The following is a 14,036-nucleotide window of genomic DNA, read 5'->3' as shown; positions in this document are numbered from 1 at the left end:
CTTTTCAATTTGGGGCTTTTGAATTCATTTATTACACTTAAGATGTATATTTTATATATAAAAAACAAAATTCAGCAGTTGTACTTTTTACATGTTGAACACAAAATTTAATCTATTTTTAGGCATAAAAAATGTCACGGTTTGTCACTGTGAGATCCTTACATAACATTTTGTTCAATATGTAAGCAAATCCAAGTGATGCATCTTGTATACTTTCTAATTAGTTTGGTTTCCTATCAAAATTCTATGAGAAAATTGTTTGTTATAGGGTAGTAATATTCAATTTGTTGTTATAGGTTTTGGATTTAATGGCTTGTGGAGGTTTGCTGGGCCATTCTCTAAGGTAAGAATAGTATAAAAAATGTAAGTTCTTCAGAACCTTGTCTTTATTCTCTATGTGGAGCACCAGGATGCTCTTATGGCACTATATATAAATATAATAAAATCATGTTGATAAAACAGACTAGCCCACTAGGCAAACTTTTATGTGTAAGGCAGTAACTAGCCCTCTGGCAGACCTCATAAATCTTGATAGATTTGATAAGCAGGTATAAAAACAGATAATTTTACCTACTGTTAAACTATCAAAGTCAGGTAAGAGCAGTCAAGTTGGTAAATAACCCTTTGCAATGCTCTTGTTGTCATTGTTAAGAGGCACTTGACATATGTTGTCATCCAACACATCTTTAGTTCTTTATTAAATGTATTTTGTGGCTTACAGAAATGTGGAAATCAATACAGAAGTAAATTCACAATGATAAATTTCACGTTTTACACTGAACGCAATATTGTCTTAAGTATTGACCACCTGTACTGCAATTTGTTCTGTCGACTCAATGTAACAAGGACCAAATGAGCAGAGATGGGCAGTGGTTGGATATTTAGATTTAAAGGAGCACAGATAATGTTTATAAATCACCACGTTCAGAACTAGACACAGCAGTTCACCTTCTAAAGGAAATTTTGGCATTGGTGCTCCCACTTCATTACTTGCTGCTGCTGCTGCTATCCAGTGGTATGTTCATATTATAACTACAGATTGCCTTTAGTGTATATTAAAATTAATCTGAATATGAGCCTAGATTGCACATGCCCACATAAAATGCTTAAAGACCTAGACAAAAAAAGCAAACCCCAAAGTAAGGTTTGAGGTAAAATTTATGTTGATATTGGTGGAAGTGAAATAGGAACAGATCTCTCTTTATTTCCACAGCAAACACAAATCCCAGACGATGCTGAGCTTACAGTGAAGTTTCTTGATGCCTTGATTGACACCTATTTGCCTGGAATTGATGAGGAAACCAGTGAGGAATCTCTACTGACACCTACATCTCCTTATCCTCCTGCAGTGCAGAGCCAGCTTAGTATTACTGCAAACCTGAACCTTTCTAATTCTATGACCTCACTTGCAACTTCCCAGCATTCCCCAGGTCAGTAATGTTTTCATATTGCAAATATAAAGGGAACAGACTAAAGCCCCCAAACCAAAAAGTTTCAGTAATACTCCAGAGATGTTAATATAGTAAGTGACATTCCATTCTGAAGCAGAGCTTGATGTTGATTTTGTTTGTCATGAGAATTGTCTTCTGGCCCCGTGAGTGGGACTCAACATTGCCATATGTTACTTGCATCTCAGTATCGACGTTAAATTTGTTAACGAGGAAAACTTGCAAAATGTCCTAGGGATTCAAGTTTTTCCTGTTGTTAGCGATACATGCTGAGGAATAACAGCAAGGTGCAACAGCATGCAGGAAAGAGCTACATTTTATTGTGTCTATATAATATTAGCGCAGTGGGTGCTAAAAAGTAAACGTTCACATTCCTGTTGAGATATCATATTTCATCATGGAAATAACAATATGAGAGTCAAGATAAGATAGGAACATGCAAATTAATGCCCCAGGGGAAAAAAATCCAAAACATCTGTACTCAGTGGGAGGCAAGCCCTGGAAAGCAGTAATGCTGAAGGAGACCTGGGGGTTATAGTGGGGAATCTAAATAGATGAGAGTCGGTAATGTAATGTAGTTTAAAAAAAAACAGTGTAGTTTAAGGCTGTACAGGCAACAGCATGATGTCACAGAACAGAGGTGGTAGTCCCGCTGAATAAAAGAACTGGTGCTCCCACACCTGAAATACTGCTTCACTTCTGACCACATTACTAAAAAGATACTGGTAAATAGAAGTTCCAAAAAGAACTACTACCAAGTGTTAGGAAAGAGTAAATGATGGAGGAATGGAAGACTTTAATATGTATGCTTTGCTATGTGACAACTAAATGGGAGGAAATAAAGCTGCAGATGGTTGCATGCAGGGGGATAAACAGCGAGCAAGGTGAGGAATTATTAAATGCAGTATATGAGGATATGAGTGGGGGCAGTAGGATGAAATGTTCAAAGAAAACACAGGTTGAATATAGGGGAAAATTTCTTGATACATTAGGCAGTAGTTTTGGATTACTAACTTACACATCTAGTAAACGTCTTTTCTGCCTCTGTTAGTGATACCAATATAGTGTATAATTTTGCCCTGTTGTGTTCAAATTGCTACAGCTCTGACACTTTAAAAAAATCATCTTTTTGGTTCCATGCTTATTTTTCTATTCTGGATGCAAGGATTGGTAGTCTCTTGCTTGCCTTTAGGTCCAGTACTTGCCTCTGTTTTCTGTCTGGCTTCTATTGGCCCAAAACCAGGAGTCAGTTGCACTCAAGAAATCTAGCCTTCCAGTTCTCCTTTCCGCTCACAGCTGTTGTCCATGTTTCTTTGTCTATATGATAATATTAGGTTTGCAAAAGATGAGGCAGTGCCTTGTAAAGCTGGTTACCAAATGAGTAACATTGAAGTGTATTTAAAATCCTACCACTGCATCACTTAGTTTTGACCTCAATGCAGTCTGTCCAGTGTCTTTGAAGAAGTGGACTCCAATTTTTTAGAACAGGTGAAACACTAGTTGACTTAATCATTGAAGAGAGAGTGCTAGGATTGTGTCTTGAGAAAATTGAGCCAGTTTAGGTAGAAAAATCCATTATCCTCAGGAGAAACTGGCTCATTTCCCAAGTTCTGGCTAAGCCAAGGTGATTTATTTCACTAAATAGCTTTGTCCTGAATGGGAGAAGAGTATTAGTTTTTCAGCATTGTACCTGTCTATGCTGCTTTATCAATAGCACAGCTCAGCCCTAGGGAGGCTTTTATTGTCATTGCAGTCTTGTTGCTGTGTCCTTATTATAGATGTTCATGCTGAGGACAAATAACGAGACTTGGGCAGTGAGAAACAGAAGAATTGGGGTGCAATCAGGTTTATGATCGCAAGGTGTTAAAATTATCAACACTATTTTTCAGTAATGGTTACAGTAGACATTAGTTTTAGAAATCCTTGGAAAAATCAGTTTTTTACATTGCAAGATTTTTTATGTTCCTATCTTAATTTCTTAAATAAGAAGGTGGTTTTAGCTTTGTTTATAAACAGTCAGTAATTTTTGGCAGAAGTATTATAAAGCAATGAATAGTCAAAAGTGTCAAGTTGGTCGACTTTGTTTAAAACAGAAAACTACATGAAGATCTTAGATGGTGTTACTCAATAGTGTTACTGTGAGTATTTAAAGGGACATAGTTAAGTTAAAAATCAATTTCTTTCTGAAAATTTTGAGCTGACTATAGATACAGTACAAATAGCACGTAAGATTCCTATTACAGGAAAAAGTTGAGGGAAAATTTTGTCAGTTTAATTTGTGTATTTGCCAACACTGTTTGTTTCCCTCTAGGGTCAGGTAGCAAGATGGAAACCGACAGACAAATGGGGGTAGGAAAAAAATTAAAGGCATTTAAAAAATAAAATTCAGGACATGCTGGTCAACATCTTAATAGAAAGACCTGTCTTGCGAATACCTCTCGTCCCACAATTATGTAACATCTCTGTGACGACTCCAGCAGTTGTTTGCACATAGTAAAGTGATGTTGGGAAAGTATTTATGTATCCTTAGCTTCTGTACTGCATTGTGTGTTGTGGTGGTCTTTTCAGGGGGAAAAAAATTGCCGTGTATGCTTTTGCTCTTCATTTCATCACTTCCCATCTGTTTTGTTTCTTTCAACTAGAAACAAGGAACAAGTCAGCTCCCTGCAAACCACTAGCAAGTGTTCTGCCAACCACATTGGTCAATGGGAGACAGTTTGGAGAAAACTAATTTTTTTAAAATCCCATTCACTTTTTTAAAAAAAACAAGGGGGGGGGGGTTGGCAGTGTCTGTTCAATGTGTAAATTTATTACATTATATTAATTTTTTTTGTAATAATAAATTAGACTATATAAAATGCAGAGCTAGAGATTAGTCAGAGCATGCTTTGTGGTCACAAGACTGCTTCATCCAATAGCTTAGCTATCAAGAGTGGTTTAGCGCTGTAGGAGCTAAAAGATATGATATACCTGGAGTTACTGCTACTGAGAGCAGATTTTTCTCAGTGGTCTTATTGGCTTTTTATCAGTTTAAGCATTTTGATTTTTCTGCTAATGTTGAAGAAAGCAAAAGAGAGAAGCTTCAGCCTATAAGGAATTCTATATCTGATTCTTAAATTTCTTTAAAATGTACAAAACTGATTTGTATTTCTTGGCTTTATTTTGTGTTGTGGGCTAGTATTTTAAGTGACTTACTAGACCTCCCACCTGCAAGAAAGTTATTCCGTTAAATTTATCACATAGAAAACTCATTCCTCTGAAAGCTCAGTGGTAACTTTAAGCTTTTTTTTGCAGATGTTGCTTAATACAGAGGATGATCAGGGATGGTCTTGATATTACTTAGTCCTGCCATGAGTGCAGGGGTGGGGGGACTGGGTTGGATGACCTCTCAAGGTCCCTTCCAGTCCTAAGATTCTATGATGCATTTTAATTTTTTTAAACTTATTTTCAGAACTTTTCAAATATATACAGTAAATGAGAGGAATACAGAAGGACACGTCAAGTCATCTATTAAGAACATAGGTATACATTACAATTTACATATAGGCCAATACTTTCGTAATTTACCAGTGATTGAATTTTGGGTACCCAATTTCAGATATCTTGAATGGCTGGTGTTCAGAGATGCTCAAAACCTCTGAAAATCACCCCTTAAAGATATTTCAAGTTTGTCACTTAAAAATTAAAGCACCCAAAAACCCTAATAACTAAGAATATCTTACCCCAACTCTTAATTGAAATGTTACTTTGTCTCTTCTCTTCACCTTTTATTTCTTATTAGTGTTTTGCCTCTACCTGAATGTACTCACCCCATTCTGGCAATTGGGTGGAAGGGAGACTTAGAAAATTAGAGCAGTGGTTCTCCAACTTTCTCATTCTGTGGACCAGTTTGTAAGTCGCAGCCCTTTATGTTGTACCTCAACCCCCAAATCTTCCACTGCTTGGGCCTGAGCTGCACATATTCGTACCGGGTTAGCTAAAGGTGTGATGTTAAACTGGTACAACTTTGTATGTAGATCAGACCTTGGTTTTCAAACTGTTCGGTCCTGTTGACCATTTAATTAGCCCACCCTACCACGTCTTTATGCAACTGCATTCAAATTAACTGTGCCATATTAGAGGCTCAGCTTGTTGGGGAAGTCAGGTCATTGCTATGTTTCTCTCTCACCTTCTGCTATTATCTCAGGAGAGATGAAAGGAAGCAAGGGGTGAGAGAAATGTTATCCCCGGAATGAAATCAGTAACCCAAGCACACCAGGGTCGGAGATAGAGATGACCACTACGCATGGTCTCTAGAAAGAGGTGAGGTAGCCACAGAAGCTCTAGGATGCACAAGAATTTCATAGTGATCCCATTCAACTAACAGAATCAGCTGTTTTGGTGATGTCCATCTTATCACATCGAATTAATTTAGAGATAACCATTGATTATACAAACAGGTTTTTATTATTATTTTAATAATTAATTTGATTAAGATATTCGCAAATATTAACATTTTTCCATTTCCTGCCTTTGGAAACAAGAGAACTAGGCAAAATCATTGTCTATAAATGTTTTGTGTCTTACTCTTTTTTCTTGTCCTGGACATTATTCACTTATGTTTTTTCTTTCATTCTGTGTCCGTGAAGCTTCTCTGCCTTGCTCTAAATCAGCAGTTTTCATGCCGCTTCCTCATCCAGGTACCCTCTACTTTCATCATATTTGCACGAGATACTGCTTGATCTGCATTAGAGGTGGGCTTAAGGCATGAGAAGTAATTTACTAAGCTCTTTAAACACAGGAATGGCTCCAGACAGTACTTGTAAGTAAGCGCAAAGCTGTTGCTTTTCTTGTATTATCTTTAGCTCCTTACTTGATACTTAAAACCCAGCAGGTGGGAATGCAAGCCTTGTCCACAGGAATAAGGCAGGTTTGAGAAGAGAATTGGCACCTAGATACTCCAGCGATGGGCACCCAATGAAGATAATCTTCTGCAGATATTAGCAAAGAATAAGGGAGAGAGGCCGAAATGTTTCATTTGAGTTTTTGATTAATAGGAAATCAGCTTAAACATCAGTTGTATACCACCAGCACTTGCGCACCAAGAGGAGTTGTTTGGAACCAACTTTTCCAGATTAATTATTGAAGGCCACATGCTGCTTTTTTTGAGAGACAATGTCATTTTGAGGCTTCCGTTCATGTAGGAAGATACAGAAAGAGTTGCAGAGAATGTGTTATGTGCTCACCCTTATAGACACCTTCCTGTTTTCCTTTATCTTGTGGTTTGCCTGAGCTCTAGGTTGTCTGCACCTGTGTGTGGGGAGCGGCAGGATGAAATAAGCCACAATGGACAGCAGAAGTCAGAATGTAATTGTGTTTTGAATTTAGAAAATAATCCTTATGCCTGTAAAATAGTGGCCCTGATTCTCCACTCTCACTAGTGTAAATGAAAGGAGAATCTAGTGACTGACAGAATGAGAGGCTGATTCTCATCTGAATGAGACAGAAGACAGTTGGAGGCAGTTGATTAAAATGGCTTGGAAAGTTTTTATTCATTCAATAAACAGTCACTTGCTTCCTCCTTCCATAATTAGGTTAAAAATTATCTGAAATTCCATTAACATTTTTTTCACTGTCACTAATTTTTGCTCTATGCCGCATTTTAACTGCTACCATTAAAATAATTTTCTATGTAGTGTTCGTTCTATTGCTGAACATTAACACAATTGCTCTTGAATATTCCTGAACATAACACATCCAACACTTTCATTTTGCTGCAGAAATAATGAGGCATAAGCAGGGCAGGAATAATTTTCAGTCAATACACAGTTTCAGTATAAAATTGATCTCTGTTACTTGGAAGCAGGTTTGGATTCAAGTGAGATTTCAGCTTCATTGCCTCAACTTAATTATTCTGTTTTAGGATGTTAGTGATGATCACTCTGGACCCAAAGTCCCTTCTGTGTGGAGTGACTTTTCACATTTGCAATGTTGTAAGTTATTTGTGTGAAGTTCAGACTAAAATAGTTAGAACTTCTGTTTGCTTTGTTCTAACATGAATCTTTTACACACTAAGTTATTTACAATTAACTTATTGTAGCTAGTCCAATATTGAGAGAATAGGGGTTAAAGCTGTTTAGAAATGTCTATGCATTTGAACATAAATCCCATTTAGTGCTTTCATCCTGACATTCTGTACTGTAAGCTTCGTTCCACCTTTACCATATAGAGGTGCACTTGTTTAACTACAGTTCTGATAAAGGTTTCCTGTCAGTGGGTAGTCAGCACAGCCATTTGACAGAGTGAAGTTTCCTGTTAGGCCCATTTTATGACCTCTATCTTCTGTGGTGCTCGCTGTGGAAAATATATTGGTTGGTGCTTTAAAAAAATGTCTGGTTTACAAATATTTAAATAACACTTCAACTGGTGTCTTTCATCACTTAAACAGCTCTTCAAGTGATTGTCCGCATGATCCCCTTCTAATGCACACGTGCTCCACGTGCATAAGGTCGGATTCTTTCGGCCAGGAGTGCTATTGGGGTCACACCTGAACCTTCGATTCCCTGCCACATATCCCCACTGAGGGCATAAAGGGCAGAATGAGCCCAACCATCTATCAGCTCCTTCTTAGCAACCATAGCTGCAAGGACAGAACCCCTGCAGTGTTCACTTCTCTGTACACTGTGCTATTTTAGTGATCTTGTGTGTGTGTGTGTGTGTGTGTGTGTGTGTGTGTGTGTGTGTGTGTGTGTGTGTAAATAAATTAATTAATGGAGATGTCCTATCTCCTAGAACTGGAAGGGACCTTGAAAGGTCATAGCGCCCCTCCCTCCCCCTCAAGTACTCTTTCCTTCTCCCTTTCTGAGCACAGTAAGGAGGTATTGCACGCCCACCCACTCAACTTGGTCCCATTCATGTGACTCCTACTTGCTTGACAGGGCGCCATCACTGTAGGCATAGACCTTTGGGAGATCAACATTTGCAGACTTGATTAATAATTTTCCTGTCTCTTGAGTCATTTTTGGGGCTCTCTGCTGGGGAGTTTCTCAGTAAATCATGGTACCTTGTTCCAATTACTTTCACGTATCAGTTCAGCTAGTGCACAGAAAATCACTCAGATTCTAAATAGGAGCATCTCACTACCAGTACAGAGTCTTGGCCTTTAGTCTTTCAGCAGCACCAAGAGTATTGTTTGGCAGTCATAGCAGCTTCCCTAAGGAAACAAGGAATCCAGGTATGGCCATACCTTAACAGTTGGCTCATTCCAGGATGATCACGGTAGCAGGTGAACAATTCCATTCCTTAAACCTACAACTTTTCACCACACCACTTTGTTAGGATCAACAAAGAAAAGTCATTGCTGTTACCAACACAGAGAATAGTTTTCATTAGGGCAGTGCTAGATTCCACATAATCAAGGGCTTATCTGCCACAGGAGAGTTTCAAGACCTTAACAGATCTCATCAGTCAGCTGCAGGCTCACCCACAAACATCAGATGTCACTGCTTGCTGGTGACCAGCAAGTGGAATCTGTGGACAATCAATCAGAGATCAGTTACTAACTTTACAATAGCTGTAGTTCTTCAAGATGTGTAGGCCACATGGGTTCCATGACCTACCCTTCTTCCCTGCTTCCCTGGATAGTGTATTGGCAAAGGAGCTGATGGACAGCTGAGCTCTCTCTGCCCATTAGTTCCTTGAGTGTCAGAGCATAGGTCATCCAGGGCATAGGAACAGCCTAACTGGCACTTCTGGCTAAGAATCCAATCTTGTGTGCATGGACACGTGTGCACTAGAAGGGGAATCCATGTGGACCATACATCTTGTAGAGCCACAATTAGAGTAAGATAAGTAAGTAACTGAGTTTTTTTTAATTGTATCCAGTGTCCTAAGAACTCTCAAGTTGATTTAAACCCTGAGAGTTCAGATCTGAAGTTTGAAAGGAGGGCAAAGCAAGTTATTTTCATATTACACTGACAGTGTATGCTTAAATATACAAAATGACATGCTTCAACAGAGAAGCAAGAAATGGAGCATTAGAAATAATTGTTCCCATTTATAGCAGAGGTCTGTGATTGTAGGAGCTATACAATGGGAGTATAGTGTGGCAAACCACTGCAGCCATCACTCTGAATTTATCTCCTAGTGGCATTCATCTGCTGATATTTGTTTGAATTTTATACCAGCTTTTTAAAAATTGAAAAAATATCCCTTGATTCAATTGCATTTGAACTGCTTTTGTAATGTTGCTGTCTGGTTTATAGCCATTTATATGTAAGGGGCACTTTCATTTTGTAAAGTAGCAGCATCTGTTTACATCCTTCTGCTTCTCTGTCATACAGACTCGATAGTGTTAACATTATTTCAGTACACTTGTTGTTATGTGACGCACCTCTAATAACAATGTATAAAGTCTGTGGTTATTTCTGCCCAGTTGATAGAACAGTTTTTTGAGTCTTTTGTGGGGAAATTAGAATTTGTGAAAGGTGCTGAATTGGCCGCCCTAGGGTGAAATCCTATGGCTGTTCAACAGTGCAATATGACCAGTGGCAATGTAAGCTACATTCCAGTTACACTACCACGGTGCCTTATTCCTAATCTGGAGGGCCAACTTTCAGGGGTAAGGAAACACTTCCCTCACCAAGACCCATGGTCTCTGCTGACACTGCAACAAGCCCAGTACATGTAGTGTGTGTGAAGGGGATATCTGTCGACAGGGAATTGGACTGAAGCCAGTCATTTCACATAGGCTACCAACCAGAGCGCAGGAGTCAAGCCAGCAACCTGTCACTGAAAAAGCTCTCTTCTTTTACCAATCCCCTGAACCATCTAGTCCCCCATGATCCTAGCGTTACTGTGCAAACCCCATTTTTATCCAAGGGAATTTTCAGTACCATTTCTACTGGATGTGTAGTAGATGTACATTTAATATTACAAATGAATATACATCAACAGGCATATCCTGTCAGCAGTGAACAAGACTATTAAAATGCAAATCTAATTACACACAGTTGAATTTTCTGTGGGTTTGCATACTGTTTATACTACCCAGTACATGACAGGGAACATGATGCAGGTGAGATGTTATAAAAAGTAAGTGCTTAGCAGGTATTTTTGAAATAATTCAGCTGTTTTTTTAATTGACATGATTAGTACGCTAAACAAACCATATGAATCAGGCAACTCAACATTCTTCAGCATAGTTCAGATCAGAAGCATCTGAAAATTTTTAAATTTTCATTTTAAAAAGTATTTTCTGTCTGCTGCCAAGCTGTAGGCCAAATCTCAGTACAATGTGATTTTAAAGCTGCCAAGCTTTGGCTCCCTGTGAGATGTTTATAATAAAAATATCAGAAATCCCTTAACTTGGACAATGCTATCTGACTAGCACTGTAAGAAAGACTTAATATAGCCTAGTGTTGCTCATACCCCAGACCTACTGCTCAGACTTTGAATTTGTACATATACACACCTGTTCTTCTTTTCCAGGGAAATTTCTGGCCCATGACAGGAGGAGAGTATAATCCTTAGTTTACATATCAAATCATGACTGAATCATTTGATTAAACTTCAGTTTGCATCAGTTGTGCACTGTCCTATATAGCACCCACCTATATGCCTGATGATCCCAGTCTTACTGTCCAAACCCCATTTTCTAGCTGGGGCACTAAAACTGAGCAATATTCCATGCCACAGTTCTACAGCCGATCTCTGTAATACTCCTGGTATCAATACAATTACTTAAAACAGAGTAGGCTGAATTAGAGAAAGAAATAGTGTAATGGTGGGAGGATGGTGTTGCTGAAAGTATGACCGACCTTCGGCCTAAATAAGAACCCTTTTGTGTTCAAAAGGCCTTTATGTATATTCCAGTACCATCTAGAAGCCCCAGTGTGCTACCTTCACATGGAAGGACACAGTTCCTGAAAAGCTTACAATCTAAACGGACTAGACAGAGTTAAGTATTGTCCCCATTTTACAGATGGGGAACTGAGGCACAAACAAATTGATTGACTTTCCCAGCAAAGCCAGACACTGAACCCAGATCTTCTGAGTCTTAGTCCAGTGGCTTAACCTGAAGACCATCCTTATTCCACTAAAATATCCTTTTATTCAAACCCAACAAAAAAAAAAGTCCATTTTGTACTACAGTGAAATTAGGTTTCCACTGTAACCCATCAAAATTTAGAGGCAGATTCAGGGGGCAAACAGTTTTTTAGGCATTGTGATTCAGTTCATGCACAAGGGAAATTTGAAAGAGGAAGTAACTTTAAATGATTGAAGGACAAGAGGCTGCATATTGCTTCAGCTAAGGGCAGAAGAGCATGGTACTACCGTGCATAGATGTTGATAACTCTGAATACGTACTCACTAATATAGATAAATCTGAAACAGCACTTAGATATTAGCATTCCCCTCCAAAACTCATAAGATGTGAGCCTTGTATGCAGGGATTAGGATACTTGTGTGTGCACTGTTTAAATCACACTGGTCATAAAGTTTTTATTTTTTAATTGAAAATCTGTGGATACTTAAGATAACACAAGTGCAGATGTGCATTCCTACACCTGTACTCAAAGACGTCTTCCTGTTTAGAAAACAAGGATTTATTGGACTCGGTGAATAGTTTATATGCCTACATATGCCCTGTAGGGTGTGGTGAAAGCACAATAGAATAAAACATTCCAGCAAGTTTCCAGAGGCCTGATTAGCTAATTTCTTCTCTTTTAAGCTTGGAGGTAGATTTAACAAACACACACCAAATACAGGAAATAGTTTTTGTTATAAACAATAGTTTCACAAGTCACAATTTTTCTATTTGATTTTGATAATTTAGTATATGCAGCCTGTGTATATTTTTACGTATATGTAGTATAGCATGACAGTTCAGTACCTGGATACAGTCTTTATACAAAAAGAACAGGAGTACTTGTGGCACCTTAGAGACTAACAAATTTATTTGAGCATAAGCTTTCGTGGGCTAATTTGTTAGTCTCTAAGGTGCCACAAGTACTCCTGATACAGACTAACATGGCTGCTACTCTGAAACCAGTCTTTATACATCCTCTTCTCAGTTCTTAATGAAAATATCAGATGCTGAAAAAGTTTTCATATTTCACACAACTGCATCAAGTCTGTCTCTAGATAGTCATCTATCTAGAGTTTGAGACATCTGTGAACAGTAAGTTATAAATAAGTTATAAATATTTTTGAAATAAGTAATTTCCTACAGATTCCTTACCAGAATGGAAGTGTTTAAACTTTTACTGCAGAATACTCACAGCTAAGGGTGGTTATTCTGTGAGATGCTGTATTTCTGAACACTACCTGTAAAAAGTGTTAAAACACCCCTATAATCTGTCTTGGAAACTCAGAATTTCACCTCCCCTGCAGGTTTTTTTTATAAACTAACTCAGTGTTATTCATTAGAGTTCATCCTGCAGGTCGTATGGAATTTTAAGTTGCCAGAACTGTATACATGTAAATTGCCGTTAAATTTCTTTCTGTTTTTACTGCTTAATTAAGCTGTATAAAACTCTTTGATTCCCCTCCTCCTTCTCCCCCTTATAATATTTATATTAAGGGGCTTTTGACTGGGAGGTATGACTCAGCTCTGCAGGTGGAATACAAATGAACTCATTATATGACGGCAATACTAAAAGATGGTAATGTAAATGTTGCTCTGCTTGCTGTTAGTGTTTGACATTTTACACAGAAGACCAGAAGTGAAGGGAAGGAGGCTGTTATGAAATGGAGCTAAGATTGAAATAGTAGACTCCTCTTGACTGTCTCATATATCTAAGAAGCCTGTGGCCCTGCTAGTGTAATTTGATTGGCTCGACATTTGCAATGTTAATTTTGCTCAGTTCAGCTTGATTGAGTGTATGGAGAGGTGTGAGCAATTGTAGATGATTGGAAGGTGACCTCTGCTGGACAGTTATGGTAAGGTTTGTGTTGAAGATGCTCTTTCTCTGGTAATTACTGTTCAGTAAAGGCCTGCTGCTTCTAGCTTCACCTGCAGTAATTCTTATTTCTCTTACCTTCTTTTTCTGCAACTTTGTTATTTTAAGTATAAAGAATGTGTCTCATTTTTTTCTGTCATTAAAATTCTTAAATGCCTTCTTGGTGACCACTTTAACTGAGGACAAACCTGCCTTTAAAATATTAAATTACAAGATAAATGGAACTGAGAATCTTATCCTCAGGAAAGTAATGTTGTGTCCTCTTTATTTCCCATCAGGAATTGACAAGGAGAATGTCGAACTCTCCCCCACCACTGGACACTCCAACAGCGGGAGGACACGCCATGGGTCCGCAAGTCAAGTGCAAAAGCAGCGAAGCGCTGGCAGTTTCAAACGTCACAGCTCTAAAAAGATTGTGTGAAGCTTTTTTTTAAAAAAACTGACTTATGTACATGGGCTTCACTAGTGGCCCTCCACCAGTTGTGATGCTGCACTTAATTCTTAACGTTCCCATCCCACCAGCCATGTTGCCAGATGATCAACTCTTAAAACATTGCCTGAATTTTAATGCCTTCTTTTCTTTTCTTCTGTTTTTTTGGTTTAAGCCAGTATTTCAGAACCATTCAACGGAACCATTTGTAGATCC

The 14,036-nt window shown here is 38.3% G+C and overlaps 1 protein-coding gene across 1 annotated transcript in view; it reads left to right on the top strand.

The window, feature by feature from the left end:
* The window catches only part of NF1 (neurofibromin 1), a 164,701-nt gene extending 150,890 nt beyond the window's left edge, over nucleotides 1-13,811 (top strand). The window contains exons 56-58 of the mRNA XM_065418088.1: nucleotides 297-343; nucleotides 1,214-1,430; nucleotides 13,669-13,811. Coding sequence (XP_065274160.1) covers nucleotides 297-343; nucleotides 1,214-1,430; nucleotides 13,669-13,811 — 407 coding nt within the window. The remainder of the gene's footprint in view (nucleotides 1-296; nucleotides 344-1,213; nucleotides 1,431-13,668) is intronic.
* Nucleotides 13,812-14,036: the final 225 nt, after the last annotated feature.

The sequence above is a fragment of the Emys orbicularis genome, chromosome 17, assembly GCF_028017835.1.
Source record: "Emys orbicularis isolate rEmyOrb1 chromosome 17, rEmyOrb1.hap1, whole genome shotgun sequence".
Lineage (NCBI taxonomy): Eukaryota > Metazoa > Chordata > Testudines > Emydidae > Emys > Emys orbicularis.
This window is presented reverse-complemented; position numbering and strand designations above follow the sequence as displayed.